This window comes from Harpia harpyja, chromosome 13, assembly GCF_026419915.1.
Source record: "Harpia harpyja isolate bHarHar1 chromosome 13, bHarHar1 primary haplotype, whole genome shotgun sequence".
NCBI classification, from domain to species: domain Eukaryota; kingdom Metazoa; phylum Chordata; class Aves; order Accipitriformes; family Accipitridae; genus Harpia; species Harpia harpyja.
In genome coordinates, this window is record NC_068952.1 from 9,454,454 (window position 1) to 9,468,485 (window position 14,032).

General features: G+C 35.6%; 1 protein-coding gene across 2 annotated transcripts in view; it reads right to left on the reverse strand.

Moving 5' to 3' along the window:
* Positions 1–791: 791 nt before the first annotated feature.
* The window catches only part of SPATA17 (spermatogenesis associated 17), a 94,391-nt gene continuing 81,150 nt past the window's right edge, over positions 792–14,032 (reverse strand). For both annotated transcript variants that reach the window (XM_052806189.1, XM_052806188.1), the window contains one exon: positions 792–1,035. In XM_052806189.1, the coding sequence (XP_052662149.1) occupies positions 955–1,035 (81 nt within the window). In that variant the 3' untranslated portion in view covers positions 792–954. The remainder of the gene's footprint in view (positions 1,036–14,032) is intronic.

Sequence of the window (14,032 nt, forward strand, 5' to 3'; positions counted from 1 at the left end):
AATTCAGCATAAAACTCCTGTAAAAATTCATTCACATGATTTTAAGAATTAGCTTATGATTTGCTCTTAAGAAATACTGAAGTCTTTCCATGATGCTGAATTCTTTGAGTCTTTTGAAGTTAATGAGCTCAATTGAGTTAAGATACTCAATATTTTGCAGGATTGCATGCTAGTGAACACAGCAAACAAATATCACGTTTGTGTGATTAAATGTGTTCTTTGCCAAGCATCACATGATTATGTACCCACATATCAGTCTGCTTAACACGGGACTAGGAGTAAATACACAGCTATTGATAAAGAAAATTAAGTGGATATAGAAAACCTGATCTAATAATAAGGTATATATGTTGTCAGAACTTTATTTTTTCAACACTGATGTTATATCACCCACAGAAGAGCTAAAAGGATTTAAAATAGTATCTTCCACGTAAATAGCCTATCCTGTCCTTCTGAAGAGATGGATCAGTATTTAAAAAGGACGTATACTAACACTGAAAGTGATGAACAACAATGATGAACCAGATACATTATAGTTGTGACAAAAAAAACCCAGATGTAACTTTAAAACTTTTCTCTTTTTTTAGTGTTAACCTCACTTACAAATCTGTAATAAATACAATGTACTTCCAAGTTCTTTTACTTGATTACTCTGGTTTTGTATCCTAAAGGATTTACTTTAAATAAAAAGTAGCATTTTCAGAAATCATTTTCCTAAGATAATACTTTTTTTTTTTTTTGCAAAACCACAAAAAAAATGTTTTTTTGATAAATCTTGGAAACTGTATTGCTTAAAGATCAAGCAAAATCAATTAACACTACTTCAGACATAGTATACATCACTTTACAGAAATAGTACTTTATGGGACATTCAGTCAACATACTGCTGTGCATTTGCTGAAATCCATTTATTGATTACTTATCAGGTGTCATATTGTGTAGTTTATGGGACAATTACACTATTTGCCCAGTTCTGGAATAAGTTTTTCCAAACTTTTCGAAGAGAACAATCGATGGTAACACTGTTTGAAAGTCCTAAAGAAATAAGAGAGACAAAAAGTGTTAACTTTGGTTTTCATGGTTTTGCCTTTTTTTTAAAGGTATTTTAGAGCTCTAAATATTGTCTTCTAGTTACATTTCATTATATGAGTTAGAACGCAAATTATGCAAGATAATGTATATGAAACATACATTTTTACTTTATAAGTACATTACTTTGAAGAAGAGCACAAGAATTGATTGATTTAACTGCAAGCAAATATGTATTTCAAACTCTAAGTAACTATAGGCACTGCAAAACTATAGGCGCTGCTTCAAAACTTAAATTTTATAGTCTTTTGCAAATCACTGTATACAAAATTGTATTCTCCTCCCTGGCAGCCAGGTAGGTTAAAGACAGCAAGATATCCTTGCAATATTTTAACTTTTCTACCTTGGTTGACATTAAAACATGGATATTAAACCAGCTCCATGAGAAAAGGTAAAAAAATAATATATATTAAATAAGTATTAGTGGCAACAAATTGATTAGGAGTTCTGGTAGGAAAAATACAAGCAGGGTTATTCCTGAACATGTATTTTCCAGGAAAAGTTCTTGGTTATTACATTCAATTTTTTAAAATGCAAATGCTTACAAATCTAAATTGAATAAAAGAAATGCAAGTGAACCTGTGCCTTAAGAGTACAATGTGAATACAGCCAACAAACAAGAAAGTAATATAGGCTAAGTATTCTAAACACTATCGTGATCTAGCTTCTTACTAATAAACACTCATGGTAAATGATGGCAAGTCCATGGTGTTTAAGATCAAGATTTTAAAGCATTCTTAATAAAATTATTTTCTTTGACCCCAAAATACTGGGAATAGTATCAGCAATATAAAATACTTGTTTTGCATTAAAATAATTTTCCCTTTCTGAAAGTAACATACCACAGATGAATTATCAGCTTTCCAGGATCTGATGATTAATTTTTAAGAAAGAAGTTGGTCTGAACACTTTCTACTATTTTTTATTGCCAGCATGATGCTCTGTGAAAGTGCATGGAAATGCAATGTCTTCATAAAATGTCTGAAGCCATGAGTGAATGAGAGCTAAAATTTTTACCTTTTCAACACATTTCACAATTTGAAAGGTTTGGTTTTCTCTTAAAAACAGAATTAATTTTTTTTTTTTTCCTGAAAAATGACATGAAGCAGAAGTATCATTCCCTGGATAATTTAGATTTAGCTACTTCACAGACCACAGTTCAGCTGAATCTCCATACACAGACAGAGCAACTACGACTTCTGGTAAGCTTTATGTAAACACTGACATGGCCCACCTGAGTTTCATCTGCACTGTGTATTGCCAAACTGTGAGCATATAATTTCTTACATCTCATACTTAAAGTTATTTGGTATGATTCCTCCAACATTCTGGTGCATAAATCTTAAAACAGCAAGGTAGACATATACATGCAAAATGAAATACTACCTGTGTGGTGTGAAAGTGAGTACTGCCCCATTCTTAACTGTTCACAACATTTAATTTTTAATGTTTCTCTATGCCTTGTACCACCTGATTTCTTACCCAACAGAAACAGCCTATTTGCATATTTTCATATTATACTTTAAGAATGGCATGGTATTTTGATTTTCATTGTGTGTTTTTCATCACAAGTACCTTCTTACTGCAGGAAAAGTTGTCCATATAATTATTGTAATAAATATTATTATAACTGCAGCATAACTGCAAATAGTTTCCTTCTAAGGTGAAGCTAGTTATATTTAATTCAGTAAATTCAGCAGGCTAATATTGTTCATGGGAATGGAAAGAAAAAACAGTTCTAGTTGCCGAGAAAGCAAACAGATAATACGGCTATAATTTAGCATTAAGCAGTAATTCAGAGCAGAATACAGTATCCTTTATTTTGAAAATAGGAAGTATATTTTTAATTTACATGCAGGACAGTTATGTACAGTTTAACAAAAAAAGCAGTGAACTTGGGGTGAGATGGGGAAACGAGTAGAAAGTGCACACCCCTCACATCAAGATAAAATCAGGAATGGTAACTCTGAGCAGTGAAGAAGTCTTCATTTGCTGGAGCAGACGGCTTTTGCTATTAGGATGCCTGGCCAAACAAAAACAATTGGCTGCCAAAATTAGCTCCTTGGGACGATTTAGGAGCCTTTGAAGTGAACAGTTTTTTGAGCTGGAACTAAGCCCAGGTCCAGCTTCAAACTCAAATCGAAATGACAAAGAGGAAATTTTCTGTGCCACACGCCCCCTTAGTGTAAGATTACTTTGGGTTGGCAGCTGTACTGTTTATCTTGTTATTTAAAGCTATTTCACTAGATACTCACAACTGAGCATTTAAACAACTGGCTCTGATTATGACGACAGCAGTTATGTTTGACCACATTTAGGAAACATCACACAGTCTCACAGATAAATAAAAGCATTGCTGGCTTTACAGCTAGACTAATTAAAGCAGTTGAAAAAGTATACTAGATAAATGTTGCACAGTTTGCATATAACATATAAATATCCTAGGAAAAGAACCCCAGCCATTTCTGTATTTGAACATGTAATCAGGTTTCAACAGTGTGAGAAAGTAAGGCCTGAAAATACCACTCGGCCTTGCAAGATCTACCTCACAGCACTGAACACAGTCTATCCCACTGTATCATTGTAGCAGCACAAAGGGAAAGGAATTGGAAGCCAGGTTCTCATGTCTATCTAATTTGATGGTGAAATGTAGGTTCAAATTGTGCAGCGAAGCACTGCAATGCACTGCTGGTTGATTCTAGTAGACTGCCAGGATCATCTTGAGTTTAAGCTGATTGCTACATAGCATGGAAGTTATGAAGTTATGTAGATAATCCTTCTGAAGCTGCAAGAACAAAAGTTGTGAGTGGAGAAAAACAGGCTGCTTCAAAATTCTTTTCACCGACAGTCCCTCATTGTTGGTAGATGGAATGAATTAGCTTACAAATATGAATTCCCACATATTGGTGGGATTGACCCTGCAGTTTTGCAGTCTCAGGATCATAGGAGCACAGAGCTGAGCTTTATGGAATTTTCCCACAATGCATTTTTAAATCATGCCATGTAATTCTCAGCATCAGAGACCTGTAATTCTCAGGACCAAGACCTATTTTTAAATTCCCAAATGAAGTCAATGCAACACTTCCTTTTTAAAGTTGTCAAGCTCTGACTCCTTTCACTCTAGTAAATTGTAAGTGACTCAAGTTCAACTGACAGAGCTTAACAAGACCTATGGACCCTTTCAATATATTTGACTACTTGACTGTCATGTGTGCTCATCAGTTCTAAACAATGGAGTCAAAAAGGTGACATAAAGCCACCAAAGATTTGTTTCAATCAGCACACTGATGTCATAGATTAGACTTGCCAAATGCTCACATAGTTTATCTTTGGAATGTTATTACAAAAGCAAATTCTAAAGAGATTTTACATCTGACTATGCAGACATACATAAATACAGACCATGCACAAATAACATTGACAAAACAACGAGACCTCGTAGACCTACATATCAGCCTGAAGGCCTTTGAAAATGCGTTCCCTCATATTCTAGCAATAAATTTGCACTAACAGTGTTTCTTTCCAAACAATTTTAAGAGTACTGTACAATTTCCTGTAATATAAAAATGCACTTTGGGATGAGATAGGAATTACAATTAAGTATCTTCTTGCAAATTTAATGAAGTAGAAAGTCAGCTGCTTCAGACCAAAGTAAGAATAGGCAAACAGCAGTAGCATATCTACTCACAGATTTTAAGGCCAGAATGTACCATTATGACCATTTATTCTCAGTTCCTGCATACACACTTTGGGTAATTTCCTATAGCAAATCTATCAAGTCCATAATAATTATGAAGCTGTTAAGCATGTGATAAACTTGAAACAATAAGCTTACAATAAACTTATGATACCTGAGTTACAGCTTTGCATAGTCTTTCTCTGTAACGACAAAATTTCATTTTGTTGCATAAATAGAGATTTGGTTGCATAAATAGAGATTAAAGTTGCATTAGGTTGTATGAATGCAGATTTCCTTCACAGGTTAGGAAAAGTAGCAGGTGAAGATGTTTCAAAGATAAATTGTATAACCTCTCTAATGAAAAGTGTTCCACCTATAGCGGTGATTCAGAGCACCGAGCCCTCTTCTGAGCCAATCTAACAATACTGAAGACACTGTAATTGCATGGTGTCAACCATGACACCATGTGCTATGCAAAAGGTAAACCAATCCATGAAAGGTTTGGATCTCAGAAAAACTTTTTTGTAGTGCGGGAATTATATCTGTTGCTCCTATAAAGACCTACAATTGTAGGTAACTTCTGTTAAGAATCAATGGCAGAAGGGATAACTGAAAAGTGGGCACAGCTGCTAGAATCCTAATTCTATCTTCATGCTACTGAACAGTAAAAACAGGGAACAAAACTCACTTTTCTTCAGCTTGAAATCCACATCCTCAGGTACACATCAAGACTTTAGAGGACCCAATGGGAAATTCTGCATAAATGTCCATGCAGTAGTTATGTCCTTAGTGTAGGGTAAGCCCACCGAGAAACCTTGCTTTCCCCGCAAAGCTGGGACACACCTCGTGCACACCTCATTTGAAAACCAGGCAGTACTGCCAAGTGCCATTGTACAGCCATAGTCCACAACCCGTTCTGTTTAATACTAAGTGGTCATATATAACTATTCCCTATGATCCTAATGCTTGTAATAGTAAAATTAGAGTTTTAAATTGAGCTGTCATAGTAAGCTTTCTGACCTATTAATAGCCACGGAGGTCTCTAACAAGGAAGCAAACCAGAAATGGCAAGCTGTTATACAAGTAAAATGTTGATCCAGCTAACTTTTATTCTTAGCAAATTTATCAATACTGGTTAACAATACTTCCAACTAGTACAGGGCCTTCTGACATGACAAAATGAGTGTAACAACCCATTCTGTCAATACAACACAAATGTCATTTCAAGTGCTCAAAACCCACTAAGCTACCCTAAAAAAGATTGATTTATCTGCTCCAGTGTTTCTTTGGGGCAAACTTTTCTCACAACTGAAACCAATTAGTGGGCCTGGCACTTGTAGTGCAGAATGTAGGTCAGCATCAAGTAATAAAAAAGTATTGACTTTTCTCTGTCTGTAAGCAGCATGAAAGGGGTGCCATGGCCTTGTCGTATATGAAAAGAGCTCCATTAATTTCACTTATTTCAACCAGGGCTGTCAAATACTAATGCTTCTATTGCACTTTTCACACAAAGTACATTGACACCAATCCTGGCCCCAGTGAAACAAGTTTACAATATTTCAGTCAGTGAAAGGGGTACTATAATTTTTAATTCCCTGTTGTACGTTTAGTCTCTTTAAGCAGCACTGCTTATAAGACCTATTGAGAGATATAAGCTAGGACATTAATAATGGCTACACACTTCTTCCCATGGGCAACAGAACCTATTTCTTGGGCATAGCTTCAGCAGCTAATTAGCCATAAAGTTCAGGACAGAGTTGTTTGGCATAACTCTGGTTTTGTGGCTGGTGGGCACAGACTGCCAATTTGCTTTCTGCCGTGGAGAAATACCCAAAACCAAGGAATAGGTCTTCTGTGACTTAAGGCTATAAAATTGAAAAGCTAATGTGTTAACCAATTGGGTCAACTAGCCCCTTCAAATAAGAGATAATAACAAAAGCCTGGATCATGCCTTAGGGACTGGATCTCATTGTGTCAGTGCAGAGGTATTGACTTGCAGGGAAAAGTGTGCCTAATCGGAGTTCCCTGCACTACAGCGGACAAGTGACCACTGCTATGACGAAGGGGGGAGAATTACACCTTTCCCTATTCAGCTTGCCAGCACAATGTAGAGGAGGAGAACAAGGAGCCATCATCTATCTCCTCCTTCAACTGTCTACTACTGCTACCAATTATAAACCCTCTAAATTTTGTACTTTTGGGTAAAAGTGCAATGAAATAACATGCTTCCATGAAGACTTTATGAGCTTCTCCATATTGTGGATTGACACAGCAGTGGTCAAACTGACCTAACATATTATGATCCTTTTCCCCCTCTATTCTCTGCAATTTCCCTCCTAAACTGCCTGCTTTTTTTTTTTTTCCCTGCAAGTGAAGTTTATGGTTCTTCATGACAAGCTTGAAGGCTCTGAGTGTGATGTCTCATGCCCTAATTACCTCCTGCAAATGCAAACATCATCAACAACAATAAAACTCTTTGATTTAAAAAGAGTGGGTGACTATGGTAGAAGGCAATTTTCTACTTGCTTTAATGACTTTGTAAGTGCAAGTCTTACCCTTTGAATCAACTTGCTATTAGATCTTAAAATGATATTGTATAGCCATCATAAAAGGCAACTTTATGTGTTATGCTTACATCAGGCAAGTTTTTTCTACTTGTTAGTTTTAGTCTTTTATTGACATTATAGTAATGTATTGTAAAAAAATATCAGGAAACTATGTTCACAGTAGGAAATCTAACAACACTATTTTAATATCCTGTCTTCCAAAGAGAAAGAGAAAATATTAATTGCTATTTAATTTATGTAACAAACATTTCATTATTATTACACTTAAACTTTCATGGAGATTTATAACTATCACTGACTCTTACACATTTCATCTTTTGGAATTATAAATGAGGAAACCAAACTAGTGCTTGCTAGAAATTATGAAAGATTTCTAATTATGGTTCATGAATTTGAAAAACCACTGATCTGATAATCACATAGGTTTAGATACTTCCTGCGTGATGTGTCCAGTACAAGCAGCACAGCACTGTGTGCTCCGCTGTGACAGTCTAACATGGAAATTGTAACTCTATTCCTCCATTTCTCTAATATTCTGAGAAGGAAGTGTTCTGCTACTAATCTGTGCTCACTGAAGTTTGCTTTCTTAGCTCAGCAGCTAAGCTGTCCTAATTTGTGCTTTGGAGATAATTGAAGATAACTGGCTAACACAGGTCAAGCTCTAAAACTTCTTGTCCTCATCTGAGCAAGGTAGGAGAGGGTGTGTTCTAGCCTTGAAAAGAGACTGTTTCTACTCCTGCATGGTTAGAAGCAGTTTGGACAAAGGAACAAAAGCATATCCCACTGTACCCTTCCATAGGTGCACAAATTAAGCTATGACAGGACAGAAAATAATGATGCTTTTGAGAATGCAGTAGTTTGAGCCACTGTACAAGGAAAGCACAAATATTTCTAAATGAATAAGATATTTTGCAATAGCTGTGTTCGTTAAGGATTACAAATGTGTCAACCCTTACAGTGCTTTCTCACAAGCAAAGGCAAATTATCTCTTGGCTTTGATGGAAGTTTTGTGCAAGGAAGGACAAAGGAAAAAAGGGAAGGATTTGGTCCAATGAATTACTTTTAAACGTAAGTATTGCCTCTCTAAAATTAACCTGGGATCTGAAACTAGCCTGTTCTTTTTGTCTTGTGTAATATAACCAGCAATGAAGATTTGTGGTCCAAATTTGCATTTGTTACATTTACTTAGTACCCTGCAGTCGTTGTGGTTGCCCAAGGGGAAGAAAGGGTGGAATTCCCAGCTGTACCCTCTAAGTTCATTTATTCCATTTATTGATGATCTGCAAGCCAGACACTGTCTGGTCTTTCCTCCCAAACACGTACTAGCTTTGCAATGCTGTAGAAAGAAATATATTCTCCTCTATAAATAACTGTTCAGATAATGAATTTATTTATGTGTATAAAGCTAATCTACTGAAGAATAGATCACCTTTATGTAGACACTTTTCCAGTACTTTCAGACATATTCAGAGCCAGTATCAATATTAGCAGTACACTTTGCCACACAGAAAGTTACAGTGCATGTCGTACCATACTTTAGTCAATGTTATGAAACAACATCACCCAAATTCTTTTCTGAATGTCTGTATTTGAACCAAAATTGCCAAAGATAATATTCTATTTTTTCAACTAATGTAGCCTTTTTTTTACAAGTAAATTAAATTAAGAAACCAATGTGAATTTCTCCGCAAGCTATTTCATACTTGGATACCCTTGAACTTTACTAAATCTGGGCTAAAAAACAAATGTGCAGTTGAAATAGTTCAGTAGGTATTCAGAATCCCAAGAGGTGTTTATTTGCTATTGTCTTGCAAATGTCTACTGCTTGCAGGGTATTTTAACAAAATATTCTTGAAGAGGGGAGTAGATGCTCATCTTAATTTATTTAAGTTGTGTAAATAACATTGTCAAGTATGAAAACACACTGATGAGTAATACATAACCCCTTTATGAAGTTATTAAATCTGAGGTGGGACTATGCCTAACACTACATTCCTGTGTACAGAAAAATATAGAGTCTTAAAAGCATCTGATGAAAAAGTAAAGGACATATTTTTATCATAGTATTTGTATTTTTAAACCCACTCCTTGTCCTGTCCATCACACACACTCTGCTAGCAACAGGACTTGTATTAGAAAATAAGGCACTTACTTAGGGATAAGTATCTTGATTTACGCCATTTATAAGCTGCCCCTTTCATTGTCTAATCTGTTCAACCACAACATTCTCTTTCCAGCTGAAAATAAGCCAGTACCAAGTGCTGACTGCCAAGACAAACTCAGAACCACTTTTAACCTGCTGGACTAAAGCCAGAAAATGTTTAACCTGCCAAGATCAAGTTGCAACTATCTCTAACTTGCCAAAATCATGCCACTAGGAGGAGTTAAGGAGGAAAAATTCTGAGCTGAAATCCTCAAGTGAAAATATTTTTTATCTTATCAGGTTAAGTTGTATCTGTTTGAAAAAAAGTTGTATTCATTTAGAATCAATAATAATAATAATAAAAAAGCATGTTGATTGCACTGTATTTGCCATATGCAGCAAAAACAGTATTCCAGTTAGATTTCATCTGTTTTGATGTTCTGGATGATGCTTTCAAACCTGATTGCTTTCTGTCATGAAATGACTAGATATGCAGATCAAAGGAGAACAGTGGATGCTGTCTAGCTGAGCTTTAGCAAGGCTTTCAACACAGTCACCCAGAGAATCCTTTTAACCAAGTTGGTAAATTATAGTCTAGATGTGCAGACGAATAGATGTAATAACTGTCTGGAGTATCAGATTCAAAGGGTAACAATAAATGGTTTCTACTCTAACTGGAACCTGGGTACAAATGTATTTCCTCAGGTGCTGTCTTGGGACCTATCTTGTTCAATATCTTTATCGATGACCTGGAGGTGGGGATGGAATGCGCTCTCATCAAGTTCATGGACAACACCAAACTAATGGGGTGCCATTGATACACTTGAGGGTTGTCATTCAGAGTGATGTAGACAGGCTAAAGGAACGGCCTGACAGAACCTCACAAAATACAGTATGGACAAATGCACCTGGCACAGACTAACCCCAGGAACAAAGCAGGCTGGAGGCCAACAGGCTGGGTAGCAGCTGTGCAGAAGAGGACCTGGGGGTCCTGGCAGGCAACTAGCTAAACATGAGTCAGCAATGTGCCCTAGCAGTGATGAAAGCTAAAGAGAAAAACAGCTTTCCTGTTTTGCAAATATAAGCTACCTTCAGAAGAGACTGAAATGATCAAACAGAAAAAGGCCTTTCTCATTTTGCAGGCAGCTTACTTTGGAGATCAGCTAACACTAGAAAAACTACTCATCTCCTATCCACTGTTCACAAATGTTCTCACTAATCAATAAATCTGGAACAATAGCTCTTAGGCTAAAACCTATTGCTTTTTTTTCTGTCTGTATTTATTCATCTATGATAATATATCTTCTTTGTGTGTCGTATTTTTCTTCATTTTTCAGTGGCACTTTTTCTGTTTGTAAATCCACCAGTTCTTTGATACAGTTCAGGAAAAGCATCAGCAACACTGATTATTCACTCAGGTGCCTCACATTTGTTTTGGCATTGACATGAAGCTAGTTCTGTCAAACTGCTGCCGATTAAGAAACTTCAGGGGGAGGAACATTTGATATTTATAGCCAAACATTATTTCAGATTCAACAGTGTTCAGAAAAACGAAATGGATTACACATATTAGCACAAATTTAAAAAATAGATTGTTGAATACTTAAAAACTAAAATCATGTTGTCTTGGTTCTGATATGAATACATGTTATATATATTAAATGTAACAACCTGTGCAAACATATTCTATGGTAGTACATAAGCAAAAGTTTATTTCATTTTTCAGCTGGATAACTTCCAAACTAAATTCTACACTCCATTGTCCATGTTGAGGAAAGAATTTAGCTTTACACTTTCTTTAACATCTATGTCTTTAATGTCTATGCAGAACTTTCAATCTATAACTGAGTACTATTATATCTTATAAATGAACAGGAACTAGGAATTTTTACAATGTTTTATATGCTAATTTATTCATTGACAGTGTAGCAGCAATATAAGTTATACTGTAAAGTTTCCCATACTTCTCTGAGAACTTTGGATTTGACCTAAGGTGTTGAAATTCTTTAAATAGCAACACATTTTGGTCTTCCTCCTGCCAAAGGCTTGGGCATCTGCAAAAACTACAAATCATGCCAAACTCTTTGAGTGATATATGGAGGACCAAAATCCACTAGGAAATAAGCTAAGACCAACTCATTCATTTCATTTAGGTCCTTCAGTGGGATTTGAACCATCCAGCCCACAAACCATGTCTCATGAGATTGCAGTACACATCCAGCCCACAGTAATAATGATTCATATACATATATGTGTATATGCTTTATTGCTACCTTTAGGTGGATTAAAAGCAATATATCAAATTTTATATTTCTGCTTCTTTTATTAGCTTTCTAGCACTTGATCAGCTGATAGAGGCAATAATGAAATGTTTTTTTATAAACTGGAGTTTGTAAGTCCTGTCCTGAGAATGTAATATTTCAAAAAATAGCCTAAGCTTTGGGGAAAAAACCAATTACAGAAACAGCATTAAAAATGCCAAGCACTGGGCAGAAGCAATTCTGGATCAGTTTAAAAAAGTGATTGATGAAACTCTAATCTGAGCTGAAGGAACAGTTTCACAACAAGCTGTGACCATTCCACACACTTCATTAGCTGCCATAATTAGCCTGGTGTTTCAATTTGTTAGAACTGGTGGGGACAATTTTACTCAGAATGCAAACATCAAAAAACAGGGTGCTTCAGACTTCAGAAGAGGCTGATGAGAAGCTTTTCTAGTCTCTGTTAACTAAAAGATTAATTACAGCTGATGGGAGGCTGTACTCTGATTGTCACTCTGTCTATGTGCATTACTTTTAGCATTAGAAGAAAGACATGGTTGACACTACACTGCTCAATCAAGCAGCTTCGCATTAGTGCACAAAGTCTGTTAATATGCAGTGTTTTTATTGTTTCTCTTTTTTTTTTTCCCCCTAAGTTTGAGACTTTCATACCTAATAAGTTATACTTTAAAAGAGCAGGGTATTCGGTTGCTAATGATAAGTGCTTACGCTGTCATTCCTTCATACAACTACAGGTGAGAGATCCTAACACATCTCAAAGCTACTGGCTGGGAATATTATTAGTTTCTGTTATCACAAAAAAATTTCCTACTCAAATAGCCTCATTATGGAAAATAAAAACAATGCAGTTGTGAAACAGATGCTGTGTGCATCACAGCCTTTATGTCTTATCCCCTTTACCTTAGGTGCCATTACCTCTGTACATTAACTCATCAAAGCTTGTAAGGTTATTTAAATGGATGTGAAGTCTGAATTTGAAGTTCAAAGGTTATTCCTGAATAATTCCATAACTCTCATTCTAGAATATTAACACATGGTAATATACCTACTCATACATAAGTCCTTATGTGGGTATGCCTTTCAGTTTCCCTACATATTTTATGCTGAGATCAACAAAAACTATAAGAGAAGAAAGAATATAGTTTCTTATCTCTATCATGGTGGAACATCCTTTTAACCTGAGTTTATAAAGGGCATATTGAAACCAGCTCTTCATTGCATTAAAGGAATAAACACTGAAGTGTACTCCAAAGTGAATATCATATTACTATTTAAAATGGAGCAAACGAGTTCGGAGTTGATTCATGATACAAATTTTAAAGAAAGAAGCAGTAGCTACTTACGTCAAACTATTAAGATAACAAGCAGTCTGTATTACTTACAGTCTCTCGTTCACTCCAGCATAAGTGCACAAAGCTATCTTTTACTGGGATTTTTCCTATTCAGGGAATGTAGATTACTCTAAAATCCATTTTACTGCACTGAAGTCCTACTGCTCTAAGAATAATCTACTCTTGCTCTCTGGAGAGATCATCAAAACAACAAAAACTTGCACTATTTCTCTCAGCTTGGTCATATACCTGGCATAACCTCTTAGAATCCATCCAGAACAGCTAATAACACTACAAATTATACAACTATTCAATCATAATGGGTCAGTGTGAAAAAATATGTCATTCAGGCATCATTTCAAGATGCAACATTCTGTAGTCCTAAGTGTATCTGTTGCAAGAAGTCACCAGAATATGTGCTTCTGATCTTAGACTTAAATTTGCAAACTCACCAGCAATGTGCATTTAAAGATGAGATCTAAAAGTGTCTATTTTTCTGTGAAAATGGATAACACCATTTTTCCTAGAACATTCTTTCTAAATAGCATTTATCTACATATTGATTATATTCATTATGGGCCAGATCCTTACCTGATGCAGATTAGCCTAGCTCTATGGATATACCTCACTTATGCTAAGCACTGAGGATGAGTTCTCATACCTGTATTTTTCAACAGTTATATGGACCATGTAATGCTTAGAGGATTGTGAAAAGCTTTCTGTTACTTTCTTTCAACTCTGTTTAAGCAGCACAAACAAGGTCTAGGTATTATCAAATCATAAGTAGCTTGCTTTTGCAGATATGTTCCATAAAGAATTTTAAGTGACTTCAAAATATAGCCTTTTTAATTCAATATTGTGGCAAATAATTGAATTGAGTTGAAATACTTTATGTTTGGCAGATATATAAACAAAGCTACTTAATTCCAAGTATGCTGAAC